General features: G+C 38.2%; 1 protein-coding gene across 25 annotated transcripts in view; it reads right to left on the reverse strand.

Moving 5' to 3' along the window:
* The window catches only part of MICAL3 (microtubule associated monooxygenase, calponin and LIM domain containing 3), a 190581-nt gene that overhangs the window by 65709 nt on the left and 108854 nt on the right, over window positions 1–16018 (reverse strand). For all 25 annotated transcript variants that reach the window (XM_044454993.1, XM_044455003.1, XM_044454998.1 and 22 more), the window contains 2 exons: window positions 14398–14486; window positions 12463–12550 (listed from right to left, as the gene is read on the reverse strand). In XM_044454993.1, coding sequence (XP_044310928.1) covers window positions 12463–12550; window positions 14398–14486 — 177 coding nt within the window. The remainder of the gene's footprint in view (window positions 1–12462; window positions 12551–14397; window positions 14487–16018) is intronic.

Consider the following 16018-nt stretch of genomic DNA (forward strand, 5'->3'; position numbering starts at 1 on the left):
TAGCAAAGCAAATGTCTACTTTCAGCTCTATTTGATATGGTTGGCAGAGACAGCAAGAAAACATTATGGAATGCCACTAAAATGAACAAAGCTTTGTTTGAAAGGTCACTTTCATTTTCTTCTGATTTAAAAAACATGTGCCAAAGCCCAACTAAGGGAAAAGATGATGAGATAGCAAGTAAAGGAATGTACATGAACATCACTTGTACTTGCACAAAAAATCCAGGAAGGGACAGCCAGAAAGTATTGAAATCCATGTGCATTAATCCACGTGTATTATTCATAGATTGTGCTGTGTGTCTCTGTACTGTGTTGCTCCCCTCTTCAGTGCCTTTATACAAAGTGCAAACATGCATTCCACAATGAACCCCCATTCACTAGGAAAGAGCAAATTTTAGAACCTAGCCGGTGTGTGGCAACACACTCCTCCAGCTTACAATTTCTTCTGAGTAAAGAGGTCATGATGAATGTAGAATTTGGTCTCCCCAGTTTACCTAATTGCTTATTCCAGGATGAGAGAAGTGTGTAAAAATTATTGATGCTCATTCAACTTAAGCCTTGATTGTGCCCAACTTTGGAACGGGTAAACGAATAAAACTGAAGTCTGTTCAGCAGTTGTAACTGATGGGACACAACCCACAACTGGGCACAGTGACTGTTTTTTTCTTATAGTGTAAAGGAAAAGCTTTGAGAGACATGATAAATTCCTATATTGATTCTTATATTTCAGGCTGAATTTAGATTTCCAAAACTAGAAATGCTGAAGACCATGGGTCTATACCATACAGTGACTACAGTCCTTCCATATATTAAAACCCATATTAAATTCTCTGTTCAACTATCAAATCACTTAGTGGTGTTAGACTAATGATTCTTTCAGTCTAAAGTTACAGGGTTGCTGTGACGCCTGGTCTTCCTAAGCCAGTCATCCCCAACATCTTAAACTGGCCTTCCTAGGCTAGCCTTCCAGATATTTTTTAAAGAATAAAAACTGGATTGTTGTTAAAACTTCTGGAATTCCTGACCATTAAGGATGATGCCTTGGGATGACAGGCACTGAAATCCAAAACATCTAAAGGATAACGGGTTTGCGAACACTGTTCTAAACTCTTCCTAAGGATAAAAATATGGCAAATAAACAAAAGTACATGAAGAATCATGGTATGGTTTAGCTGTTGATGTGGAAGGTTGTAGGGCTGTAGGCTTTTTCTGGACTAACATATTTGTTTGATGTGAGTTTCCATACTCCAGACTACAAAAGAATCTGCAATGCTGCATGATTATCCATGTACAGAAAAAAGCATGTCAGAGAGAAGACATAACAAAGGACCACTGGGAAAATTATTAAAAGATGTGAGAAAAACCATGGATGAATATTTTCTCTACAAACAAAATGGAACAGCCCAGAATGGTTTTTTTTTACAACCTTGTCCTCAATTTACTGTGTATTCTAGCTGAATGTATAAAGCAAGACTGCACCTAATACTTGCCCCCAACCATTCAGAAATAGGTAAGAACCGGGTTCTACATGTGGAGGTGAGCTAACTTCTTGACCATCCTACAAAGCCTAGACAGGCAGAATCCCTATTTGGTGGAAGTATTCTAGGCAACACGTAGGGATTTTGAAGCAAATGAGAAGACTTCCATGCCATAACTCCTTCTCCAGAGGTTAAGTTGAAAAGAGGGGCTAAACAAAGACACTAACTATACTTGGCAGGTTTGCAAGTGCAGTCAAAGAGAAAAAATCCACAATATTGATATTTGTGACACTATTTTTCCAGAATGGAAACTTGTATAACAATTTTGTTGCATTGGGGAGAAAGTTACATTTTTGCGGTCTCAAAATAAACTTTCCAGGTGCCTCTAATTTTTATTTCTCAATGGCCTATGCTCAATTTTCATATATTTGTGTTGAACTTAAGGTTGGCCAAAACAAAAATAAAAGGTAATCTAAACAGAGAGCTTAAAATATTTTAAATGCCAAAGGACTACTTTTAAAATTTTAGATACTCAAGACATCTAAGTGCATAGGATTTCTTCACATTCTACTCCATCCTATTAATTCCTGCCTCTCACAGCTAGGCCAGCACTAAGCCTCTTTACAAAGGATGAGAGGAAGCCGAAAGAATGCATGCACTTGGTTGCCCAGCAACGCCTCAAATATACTCCTGGGCAAGACCTCTGGCCTAGGTCTTCTGACACAAAACCTTTTAACCTTAGCAAAGTATGAAGAGAAAGTGGTAGTTGTTATCCCAGCTGCTGGCATCAGAATCCAAAAAAATTGGTAATGTTTCTGAGTGTAATACTTGCTTTACCTTGTTGAGGTTTTGATTTGTTTTCTGGTCTGATGAACCAAAATGGCTGCAGCTATTTTATAAACAGCTCAATGGCTTTAAAATGTTGCTGTGCTGGCTTTTTACTGCAAAATCCTAAACTATCTCTCCAAAGTCAATTTCTCTCATAAGATCATACTCAATAGATGAAATATGTAAGTAACTTATTTCTGCTCCACAATAGTAGATGTGTAGTTTTTGCTGAATGCTAGCTTGGGATAGGATAGAGGGAATTTGCAGCTTTTGTAATCCTTGGCTATACTGCTACGGTTTTTTTATTTCCCCATTTTAATTATAGAGTATTATTTTAAAATTTAGCCATTTTATGTGATTTAGATGTTTGTAAGTCATGTTGTATTTTGAATCAGATAAAGAAGAGAAACGCATTCTTTAACAAATTCTGTATTAAAGTCACAGCTAAGTATTACACTTTGTATGAAGTTTCCAGATTCTTGCATACTTCACTGCATAGAAAGGCAACTACTTGGTGAAAATATGGTTGTTGTGACTTTAAATGCTACAGAAGGGACATAGGGTAAGCACAGAGATGAGGTTCTCCTGCTTCTCTGGGAATACCATCAACATAAAATATGGGTTACATATGCTGTTCCTTTTTATTATCTATTTGAACATTTTTGCCTTTAGTAGTTGTGTCTTCAAACCTTGAGGAGCAGTTATTTTCAAAATGCATAGGGGAAAAGGGGAGACAAAGGGAAGAGTTGTAGGAAAAAGTTGTTAATCTATATTCTATTTAATAGATGTTTCTATATTTCAAATCCTGCCTAATGCATCCTCATTATTAGAAACAAACCAGAAAAGCTGAGATATTTTGATATTGGAACACGCAGAAGTCTTTTATAAGACTTATTATTATAAGGTTAAGCTCAATACTGAATTTTGGAATATATTACCAAAGGAGGCCTAAAATACAGGCTTCTTTTCATACTGGCTCCACTTCAGGCACTGTTGAAAGCACCATGAGAAAAACTGGAGATTTAATTGCTTTGTATGCCGGTTGCAGAATTTGATTGCAAACATGCAGAATTCTTTCTCTTGCATGTAAGGAATATAAACAATAGTAGCCACTTAATTTCCTTGTCTCTCTAAGTGCCTTAGAAATTTCTCTGACACATTTTTAAAGTTTTGAACCCGTTTTCCTGTCTAAGTGGCCTTCCTCCCCAAAATAAAGAATATCATGATTGTGTGTTGGCGTGTGGATGATCACTTCAACTCTGCTTCCTCAGAGGTAGCATCTACATTACTGGTTTTTATCTTTTGCTAAAACCAGTATTTATATATGTAATGAAGGAACCCTACATCCAGCCATGAAGTCTGAAGACAGGGCCAGCTTGCTAAAACATCTTTTGACTCAAGACAATGCAGCTTCTTATATTAATGTATGTTCTTCTGGAGACTAGACAAGACAAGACAGGGCCATTCCAGCCACTCATCAAGATTCGCAAATCTTCCCTGGTGATGTTAACCTGGCTCTCTCACTGCTGACTTTTTTGTGCTCATAAATGATGTAGTATCTCTGAGAAACTAATTCCATATTCTATTTTGTGCACTGGAAGTTATGGAATAGACATGACCCCTGCTGCAATGGTTTACAGTGAATTTCAGCTATTGTTGCTGTATGCATAGCGCTTATGCTGAATTTTGGAATCTTCTTCTTTAGCTGACTGTCATTGCACTGTCACTGAGAAACCACACAATTTAGACATGGAAAACCACCCTTAACTCATCTTGCTACTCCTGCAAGCATTTCAACATATGTATTCACCATACTTCTTTAGAATTATTTAAATACTAAAAGAGATGAGAAGAAACATTCCTGGTTTTACTGTTGGCTCTTTTAGCATTTGGCACAACAGTGCTATTTATTTTACAACTGTTATCAATCATATGCAAACTATTTTGCCTTCTCTCCACATGTTCCATGGCTCCAAGACAGCAAAGTTCTTCCTAGAACTGGAGGTGTTTAGGAGATCAGTATTCACAAGGGCTATCATGCATCCCCTATAGCTGTTATTGTAAATAATGAAGGGCATTTCACAGGAGAGGAACAGATTTCTCTGCTTCATTTCATTCATTTGACATATGCAAGGGAAAAGTAGGTGTTCAGGGACTATAACATTCTCTTATTTCATCAAGCATTAACTTGAACCAAAAACATTTATACAATAGTGCCTTCCAGAGCTAACCACTGCCAAAATGTTCATTCCTTAACCCTGGCTGTCTTGCCATATTTAATAGAGAGAGAAAGAGTTGCACTATGAGAAAATATTATCAGTAGGGTAGAACAAAAATGGGAAGCATCTTTAGTACTTCAGTAACTAAATACATAATGACAGAGAAAGCTGTGATTAATTTGCACATAATGTTCAATAAATGATCAATAAACTGCACTAGCTGAATGTTTTCTTTCTGTAGGATATTCTTAGTTTAAGTCAACCCCTGGATAAGTTAACATTGATTTAGATATATCATTATTTATCAAATTAATATTGAATTATTCTGTGTTTCCTTTTACTTTTCTTCATGGTTCTTTAGCACTGTAACTGCCCTTTTATTTAGGTTGCCTCCAACAATCAGAGATAAATAGAGGGCTAGAGGCTGGTTGTTTTTTAAATGTAAAACCACATATAAATGTCTCAAATAAAATGTCTGACATTAGAATGCATAACAGAAGCGTACAAAGGGGAGCCCATAGACTGAAAGGACACCTGGGATATATGTGTGCGCTTGCATAGGTGGTGCATATTTTGTGCATGGATGCATAATGAGTTGTGTGAAACCCCTATTAGAAGAGTTCATCAGTATCGGTAGCAGAGGACAGCTTTGTCCTTTGCTGCAACTGTGTCTCCAATACAGTAGTTACTTTCTCTCATGGTAGTAAACTGCTATTATTCTATTTTAGAATTAAGGGAAACACAAGGGAGGGGGTTACATCTGTCCCCTTCCCTTGGTGACCATAGCCTTTTAGTATCAAGATTACTTTTATCTGTATAGCCACATACTGTGTTCTTGCTCCGGGCTATACTTGAACATGAGAGCTAGAGTATGAGTTGGTATCACTGATTCCTCTTATAAGAGTTGGGGTAACACAATGTTCTCAAGCATTTTAAATATTCAAGGTGAAGCTGTTAGCAAGAGAACATTTACAGCAAGGAAACTTCAGCAGGGAAAGTGTGAGATAGCTAGCTTGAAAGAAAACTCTCAACCTAAAGAGGCCTTTGACAGGAGGATATATGTGTTGTCGGCAGCAGGAGTGAAGAAGAAATGACTTTATAAAGATGTGATATTGGAGGCAGTGGTACAAAAAATTGAAGACAACAATTGAAAGGCTGAATTCTATATAATGATTTCAAATAATGGCACCATTGAGTGCTGTATTCCAGTTCTCATTGTTCCCTTAACAAGAGCCTATAGGCTATATTACTCTAAGCCAACTTACCATCTTTAGTTTCTCTGCACACACTATAGAAAAGAAGCAAGGAGTTATGTGGTCCTCCAATGTGTTGTTGGACTGCAACTCCCATCATCCCTCTGTACTGGCTATGCTGGCCAGGGCTGATGGGAGCTAAAGTTCAACATATGGAGGCCACGTGATCCTCACTACTGCTACAGAACCATAAAACGGAAATTCAAGCACTGAATGATGTTAAACAAATCCTTCCTACACCAAATCTTGTTCTAAAGTATATTTATTCCAGCACAGGCCAGTGCTTAATTTCAATCTAACTGGGCCAGCTGCAGAATCCCAGTATCTTGGAAGACTTCAATCCCCACCCCCTAACTTTTCAGGCTTGAATCACACTTGATAAATAAAGGGATGGAAAAGAAAACACTCAGAAACCTGAGGATTGTTTGGAATTTATTCCCTTTTTAAATGTGAGAAGTAACATTTGCACACAAACTTATTGCTTTCACAGCAAAGATCCAAAGTTACAGAATGTAAACAGCACACACGTGCACGCACACCACACGCACACACACCTGTACCACCATAATAAGTGCAAAAATCAAAAGTCAAAATAAGGTGCAACTTCTCAAGTTGGAGATGTGAGGCTTTCTAGAGCATGTTTCCTATTCCTCCCTGAGCCACAGCCTAAATCTCAAGGTGGGTGTCTTTTCTTAAATTCTACCATTCAGAATGGTGTGTTTTTAAATAAAAGTATCCCAGGTAAATTGCTAATAAGGGAAAAATCAAACCCATTTCTGTGAGATTTAAGGTATTTTACACCAAGATACAAGTAATATTGCATACAGTTAAGAAAATGCCCAGAGAAACTCACATCGTCCTTCAGGAAATTCATGTACATGTAAATAATAAATCAAATTACTATAATCTTTAAGGTTTGAAAAAAGATGAAAGAGAGGAGAGGAAGGAAATTTATTTCTCCCAGGAAAAGGTGTTCTCAGCAGGCTATTATGGTGGATCCCCAATAACCTTATGGATTTAGCAATTCTTCCCATCCATTACTCAGTAGTAATTTTAAAGTGCTTTCAACATTATAAAAATGCAAAACATTGCATTTTCTGCTATGAATCCGCTATGTCCCATTGACATATATTCCAGCTCCTTTTTTCTCCTCTGCCCATGTATCAATTTCTTTGTCTCACATCAAACCCACCAAAAAGACCTATTAAGAACACTGAAGGATATATATGATGTGGTCTAGGAACAGTCTCTTAAGGCAGCTGCTAAGTTAAACTCTGGAAGATTTTGCTTCATAGGGGAAGAATCTTGCCTCATTCTCCCAATGTACATCTTCAGCCTTCCAGACACACAGGGCCTCCATCAGTAACTTTTATGATAGAATAATTTTATACATTACAGCAGTCTATGCATGTCCACATGGTGACATTCAAGACAGTTAGGGCTGGAACGTATTAAAGCAGTAGGCCACATGGAGCTGTTTATGTTAGCACTTGCTGCAGGTAAGAATGTGTGGCCTGTGCAATACAGGTAATGCTCATGTTTTGCTACTACACTTAGGGTCCCAGAAACAGTGATAAAGAAGTCATGCCTCACTCTTGTATATTCAAGAGCACAAGTCTGCAGTATGAGTTTTGACTATCCTAAAGGCTTCTACAAGCCTGTTTGGTCTAAAGGGAAGGCTTTAAAATGATTGAGATCATAGTTCATTATACTTGTACAGCAAATATAGTAGGAACCAAACACCATTTTAGAGCTTGGTCAAATATCTCAAATGTGGCCTGTGGTGCAGATTAAGCAAGTCCATTTAGACACCTAAAGGGTATTTTCACAGGTGAAAAAGTGCCCTTTACTCAGATGTTTGCCACTCTATGGCCAATTACATGAAGCAAATGTTTTGTAAATAAGAAACTGGTGTCAGTTGAAGTGAAAATGAAATCATCACGCTGAGTGAATTCTAATGACCTCAGATAAACAACATAGCTCATAGCTGGGCCTGTGGCAATTTCTGCTCCCAATTAGTTTTGCACTGGAGGAACCAATGCATTTGCTGGAATACAAAATTATATTTTTACAACTCTCCAACAATTTCTGCAATTTTAAAACACATTTATTGAGTGTTGTGATTTTTTCCCAGTGCAATTACTGAATGCTTGATTGTTAAAAGGGGCTCTGTTGGAAAACAGAGATAGTCAAAGGAAAAGAAAAGCAAAAGAAAAATTATGGCTCCTCTAATCACACATTAATGAAAGCTCTCTTTCCCAGGTCTTGTCCATATACTACAACAACATGCAAATATGCACAAGCAAATGGCACTTGCATTGTGGAAAAACAGGTGTGTGCTGCTAGAGCATATCTGGAACCCACTGGATGATCCAAGACTATGAAACAGCAACAGCATTCCTACAGCCTATGTACAGTTTTGTAAACTCTAACCCATTTTCAGACTCTTTTTAGTAATCTAGAGTTCTTCATCTGTGGTTCAGCTCTCCCATTAATGGGGAAGTAGTTTAACAGCACTGGGGTACACTTTTGAAGAAGCAATTTACTCAAAAGCAGATAAGTGACTTTACCTTTTTCCCTCAAAAGGGGATGTTTATTGAAAAAAGGTGTTTCTTACATTTAGGAATTATAAATTCCAGGACAGAATTTGTCCTGGAACAGCATTTGTTATTTTCACTAGTCTGAATTTACGTATTGTGATTTATGTATTTGTAGGATGAGTTATTGCTGTCACATATGCCTTGTTACTTATTTTGCATATTTTCACCATTTCAATTAAAACAGAACTCTTACATAAATTTGAAACGTCTGGATTTTCCTTTTTATAAGTAATACATCTTGGATTGTGTGTGTAACATTTCAGGCAGAATTGCTAATGGAGAATTGCTGTAATGTCAGTAATGCCATGAGTTAGTGCAAACTTCCCCAGTGCCCTCTGGATATTTTAGATTGCAGTCTCAATATTTCACAGCCACTGCTAATGCTGGCTGGGAATTACGGTAGTTAAAATCCAACATATCTGGAAATTGCTAAATTGAAGAAGGCTGAGTTAGGGAGTGAGGCCCAAGTGTCATTCCTGTAACTTTTAAGGGCAAGAGACTGTTCCAAGCCCAGTAAACACATTCAAAAATATTTTACAGACATTGTGAACAAACAATACTTGTGTTTTTAAAAATGTATAGAAATAATGCACACTGTAAAACATTCAAAAATACAAGAGACATACAACTATTACAGGATATAACTGTTGAAAAGCAAGGGATTTCCACCCCCTCCTTTTATTGGCAGCAGTAGCAATTGTGTCACATAGGCCAAAGCAGAGATTGCTCAACACAAAATACCCAGGAAGACAGTACAAGGAAAGGCATAATACAGAATCTGCCACAAGCATGCCAGAATTAAAGCAAAGAAAGCACCCATCACCACTTTCATCACCCTTTGACAAGCTGAAAGGGTGGCCTGAACATTTTATAGACAGTTTGCAAGAAGCTTCTCCGGATAGCAGCAACATCAAAAGCCACTCATTTAAAGCAGCCTCATATACAACACACACTCCTTGGAAAATCAGAGATGTGTAGCCTACTATAATAGCTAAATACTGAGATTTGGGATTAGTGAATTATGCCCTTTACAATCAAATATATAGCTCTAGGGACAATCACAGAACTTCTACAAGAGTCATGCATGCCAGAAAATCTAGTAATAGTTTCTCATGGGAAAGTGCTTACTGTTCCCTGACCATTGATCTAATGCCTGGATATAGAACTCTCTCCTCTGCTGTTCATGTAGGTTGACAAGCAGAGGAGCAATCAAATGTAAAATTTTATAATATCCCAGTAGACAGTGCAAATTTGCTTGAAACATGCAAATAGAAGAAGCAGTGCACCATTTGACTTATTCCATATGAAATAAGATCAGCTTGGAAAGAGGAGCCGATTGTGAACACATATCAGTAGTAGGTGCAGATTTCTATTTGTTCCAAGACTGCAATTCTTAGTTTCCAATACTGTTTAATCACATTTTATTATACTCAAGTTTTTAAATTACAATCATTTTTGCTATTACAAAATACCAATCCCTGCATTAATTCCTGTGTCCTTAATGTGCAATTAACAGAATCCTCTCTCTACCAAGTGAAAACGCAGTATTTCATGAGGAACTGCAACATTTGTCAAGGCTTAGTCTAAAATCATTAAATTGGGTTTTAAAAAATCCCAGGATATCTGCTCAGGATCCTAAACACATTGGAGTGGAATCTAGGAACTGAAATATCTTCTCAACTCTGAACATGTAAAATGCAGGCTTCTCTAAAATATTTTTCCAGCACAGTCTTTATATATTATTATAATTCATACAAATCCATACCGCAAAGGCTAGGGTTAATTAATGCTTCAATTATTGCTTTAATGTACTTTGTAAAGAAATTCTATTATCTATATAAGTACATGTAAAACACACAGATTGACAAAATATATATTTAAATCCTGATCTCAAACTACACAGAGATATGTCCAGCAGTCTCCCATTGAAAGGCTTACATTAATTTCCCACATAATTTTTCACACACTATTTAGCCTGCATTTTCAGGATAACTTTGTAATCAGCAGAAAGTCCTAAAACATGAGATGTCTGGTTCCTGCCCTGGCCAGCAGAGAACAGGAATTCCAAAGGTTACAAGGAAGGTAGGCCAGGATTAAATAATGCTAAACTGGAGATAAAAAGCTGCTGAAAAAGCCTAGCCCGGTGGTCAACTTTGCTATTAAAAATCAAGTTTGTCACATATTGTACATTCCAGCTGCAAGTGAATTCTGCAGAGTGTTATTTTCAAAGGCAGACACTTAACTTGGGCAGTATTTCATAGTCTGCACTTTAAAACATTATCTGAATAGCTTTGTCTCATCTCTGTTAATAAAATCAGGCAGCACCCAAATTCACTTTTACTTTGATTACAGCAACTGATAACAAGTAATAAGCTAAATAAGGGATGACTCTCCTGTTTGTCTACATGTAGCTTCTATAGCCATACCAGATACACTCTACTTCCACAGCCAAACGTTTCCTATCCAATAGTTAAAAGAAACCAATTTTTTTGTTCAAAAGGCTTGCACTTTGTACTATCTTTCAGTGAGGCATCTTATTAAATCTTTTATTCTCCTGGTAGACAAAAGATACCAAACTAATACAGGAACTGAACAAAGTAAACCCAATTTGCAGGAGAGGAAACCATTGGGAAAAAATAATTTATTTCTTTTTGAACCTGGTGTCCTCCAGAAATGTTGGACAACAAATCCTCTAATTGGAGTTGCAGTCAACACATCAGGAGGGCAGTATGTTGAGAAACACTGGTCTAACACTTCAGTTATAAAGCAGCACCCGGTACTGCCTGAGCACCAGCAGGACATAACACTCACTCATGGGAAGTCTGCTTTGGACAGGAATGGGAAATGCTTGCTTCTGGAATAGAACAGGTCAACAGAGCTCTGTTACGTGAGCTCTGCTGCATGAATGCTTCTGCTGATTTGGGAGCTTGATCTATGAAATGTAAAACCTCTGTGACTTAAGCTGTTGGTCCCACCTGTGCAATGGAAACTGTGGGTGTACCATGGCCCCACAGGATACTACCCATAATTTCTCAAGCCGTCTTAAAACGTTTTAAAATCTTCGAATGTTCCATGGAAGGGCAACAATTCTGTTCCTTCACATAAGTACTGCTACGTAATTCTATCCAAAACATTAAAATAGACTTATTTGACTTTCCAAAAACTAGAAGCAGAACCCATTCCAGCCTCTCAGAGTGTATTCAGTCACCGATGGGCCAAGAAAAAAGCAGGGCCAAATAAAGGTTTTTGTGGCACAAAAGAATTATTGCTTTCACACAAGGAAGGAATCAAACTTAAAATTAAACAGAATGCCTTCAACAATATACAGCTTGCTTTAACAGCCCCATTCCAAAACTACTGGCAGGAAAAGCAAATTTTTGGCATAGGATCCCACAACATGCCAACACCAAGATCACCCAGAATTAAAAGCTATGGCTCTGCTTAGCTGTAAAAGACACCAAGAAATCATCTATAGCAGCCACAGTTCGAAAATGTCAATGAGATTTTGATGTTTTGCTATTCAGATACCATGCTGAGAACCAGGGAAACACCGTATTCAGAGTTCAGGCGAACACAGAAATCCAGTTAATAGACTCTTCTAAATATTGATAATGTTCTACCTAATTCACTGAATGGCACAGATATTATGGTCAAATTTTTAAATTACTAAGGAAATCCTAAACTGAGTGTCTGTGTTTTCCTGGACTAGATTTAGAACAATAGTCTTACCAAAATTAGTTTGAAGGCTCTTATCTCCCAAACCACAAAACAAGTATTTTCTTCACACATACCAGCCCCCAAACTCTCTGCCAGAACAGTGTTACAAAGTTGTTACTGTTGTGTCAATATCCTAGTGCTGATAAAAACTCCCCCAGTATCTGCACAAGAACTTCCGACTGGACATAGAGAAAGGGAACCCCAAAAGCCATCAGCTGGCACATGAAAAAGTAGTCCAAAGGATTTTGAGTTATGTGGTGCCCAACTGAGGAAAATGTGCCTTGAAGGAGTTGGTTTGCCACCCTAACTCTGTCAAAGAGGTGGAGCGAGTACTGCATCACCCTGCCAAACAAGGAAGCAGAGCTACCTGGGGTCCTCTCTGATGACACTGAGATGGAATTTGCACGTCCTGCACCATCAGCTGCCATGTTGTCCTGCTTGGTCCCTTTGTTGTCCTGAGAAAAAACAGGTGTGGAAATACGGATTTTAAATTGGTATCATTTAAAATGAGCATGTGTAAATGAGCAGATTTTGTTCCTCTGTATCTAGAAAGTACAGTAATTTTAGTTTTTCTGACATCAGGAAGATTCCAGATCTGAATGCTCATTATAAGTAGATCATCATCTTCATCCAGTTACTCTTTTCTTCACAGAAAGCCAGCTGAAGAGGTTAACTGGAGCCGTACCATTTGTTCTGTACTTTTGAGAAGTATGCAGTCATCTGCACTACTTTACTACAACATTGCTCTGAAGCAGAGGCCCAAAACTTCTTTCAGTCCCACAGCGAAGTTCCATCAGGGGGCTGCATTCTGGTGGTGGGTGGTGCCAAAGGCAAAACAGTCATGGCCAAAAATACCACCCTATTATGAATTAAAGCTCTTATCACCAGTATCTAAATTTTAAGAGAAGCATTCCAATGTGGTAGAATGGGCAAAAAACTGCACAAAAGCCAGAAAACCACCAGATGACCAGTGACAGAGGGAAATAGGATGGAGCAAGGGGAAGGAGGCACGGCCATGCAGGAAACTATGGGGAGTTATGATTTGACCCTTAGGAGGGTGCTACTTGGTTCCCAAGTCCTGAGGTTCTGCATACCTGATCTAAAAGAAGGGTAGGGAAACTTCACCTTGGCCCAAGGCTACGCTGCCTCATGGGTAACTTGCCAGAGGCCAGCAGTGAATAAAGCAATTGGAGATCAGGGCCAAGTCTTCTCTTTCTTTCAAATTCACATACACCCTTCTCTCTTCCTCCCACTAGCTGGCTGGAAGGGCAGATTACTTGCCAGAGCTCTGAACTTATCACTCACTTGGTGCTTTTGAAATTGGGTTGCAGGCTGCCCATCCCTAATCTGAAACGTGAACATGTCACATCACCATTTCCTGCCTCCCACAAAGCTCCAGCAGTCAAGTTGTCCTTGAAATAAAATATTACTTTATTATTTGTTTTTGCTTATTAGATGCCCCGACTATGGAATGCGCTCCCTAGAGAGGTCCACCTGGCAACATCATTATATGTTTTTTGGTGCCAGGTGAAGACCTTTTTATTTAACCAATATTTTAAAGTTAATTAATTTTAACGGTCTATTTATTTATTTAATTCATTTTAATCATGTTATTTTATACTCGGTCGTGGTGTAGCCAATTTATTTATTTTAGGATTGGTGGGGTTTTAATGTTTGTAAACCACCCAGAGAGCCCTGTGGGCTATTGGGGTGGTATATAAATGCAATCAAATCAATCAATCAGGGTATAATTATTTAACTAAAATAAATGCTGCTGCTAAATGGATGGCATGAAGCCAAGCAAGATTAAAAACATGTAATTAAAACATGGATCTGTAAAAACTAGATGCTGCAATTTGAAACATATAGAGCATGCTCATGTTTTAACAATTAACTCCTCTAAGTTTGAAATCATACTTTAAAGAACTCCCTGACAACATACTTTTCTCAGAAAACACAATGAATGAATGGGAACTCTGCAAATCAGTCTATGTTGTTATCCTTAATCCTGTATTAGTTCTTGGATAATCAAAAGTATTCATATATTTTCCTGCATGGCTTCTATCTCAATTAGAACTGCTGCTCCTGGGTTTTTGTAAGGTTTAAAAGAAACTTCCAAAAAATTATAAAGAATTGTTTGGATTCAAGAGCCTACAGCTAATAATTAAGGAAGATCGGCCTATACATGTGATTTGAGAAGATTTTAGACTTTCTGTAATAGCCCTTCTGAACATTTTGAAAACATTTTTCCAATATGAAATGACAAGCAGCCTTAATGGAAAAAAGTACAGAAGCCACTTACCTTTCCAGACAAAGGACCCACTGCTGGTCTCTTCCTTTGTGCATAACCTGAAAGTCTGTAACAGTAGTGAGGCTTGCAGTAGAATTTTCCTGCAAACAAAATGAGGGTAAATGATTATAAGAAATATGAACACTACATTTCAGTAACACTGCCGCAGTTGCTCTGCACCCTCTCTATCCTATCAAATCCAAGATAAATGGAGACAATTGCACCTGGAAGTTTTAGCCCCAGTTAACTTCTGGAAAATGTTTTTGAAAATAATGCCTTTTCCATAGGGTGCTTTGACAGCCCTATAACCAACACCCAATCAGCCACCAGGACAGCCCAGGGAAACCTGCGTGGTAATGCAGATGAACAAAGCAGCACTGTGTAAGGAACAAAGGCTGCATCACATGAAAATCTGGCAGAAGTGCTGCTGGAAGAGGCAAGAATGAATGCAAAGACGGGAGAGCTGGGTATTAACTCCAGCAAGGCCATTACTTTGTAAGCCACTGGAAGCCTTTGTTAGCCAGAGAGCCAGGATAAAACGCTTGAAATAAATAATGGAGGATAAATCCTGGCAACCCAGGGGATGGCCAGCTACATGATTCTGAATGTTCCTCTTTGAGGGCAGCAAGAGGGCCAGGGGAACCATTAATAAAATTAGAGGTATGGTGTTGCAAGATCCCGCAGTGTGCCACTCAGGCTTCTGAACAGACTTCAAGAAGAGCTCCATGGGCTGGAGCTCTACAGAAGGCTAGTCACAAGGTGAAAAAGTGTGAGTAGTAGCTTCCCAGTCTGGATTTTTTATCATCCTTGGCCTCATATACACACCGAGCAAGATGACAGAATGGGACACAGCTGTATCCCCTAAGGAAGGTCTCAGTACACGAGGAAATACCCATTTGCCTATCTTTGCATGTCCTTGCCCAAAAACTATACAACACCCCAAGAACAATTTAAGGCCTTCAAAATTCCATGGCCTCTCACAAGATTCTCATGATCAACTGCATCAGTAAAGTACAAACAGCCTCACTAATCTCTAGCCAATAGCAATCTCACTGTCTTATGCTCAGAGCACCATTTTTTAAGCCTTGCAGGAAAAGCAGGTGTGGGGTTGTTGGGGTTTTTTTTTTTTTTTGGTATGCTGGAATATAACATGAGGACTCACTCTAAAATGGGAAATTGGAGACAAGGCAACAAAGTTAGATGCTTCAACAAAGGCCAAATAACCACAGACATAGTCATCTAGCCAACGCCTTCTAGAATAGTAAAATCTGCTAAGGAAAAATTATGTCATGTGCTTTAAATGTGTCATGTGCTTTAAATGCATCCTCAATGGAAGACTTTGTCTCTCTCAACTCCAACTTCTGACTGCTTTATTTCAGTGAATTAACCATGCTGTTCCATTTTACTGGTCTTGCACTGCTCTGTGTTATTTTAACAGTATCATACCATTCTTAACTGTATCATATTGTTTTTAAAAACTGCATTTTAAATGGGTTTAATTATGATTTTAACATTCATATGGGAATCATGCAGGGATTTTTCTTAACGTTTAGAAGTATACAAATAGTACAAATAAAGCATCTGTGCAAGCCTGTAAATTTTCATTCAGAGATCTTTAGGGAAGAGACTGGAT

This window comes from Varanus komodoensis, unplaced genomic scaffold (assembly GCF_004798865.1).
Source record: "Varanus komodoensis strain SLA01 unplaced genomic scaffold, ASM479886v1 scaffold8, whole genome shotgun sequence".
NCBI classification, from domain to species: Eukaryota; Metazoa; Chordata; class Lepidosauria; order Squamata; family Varanidae; genus Varanus; species Varanus komodoensis.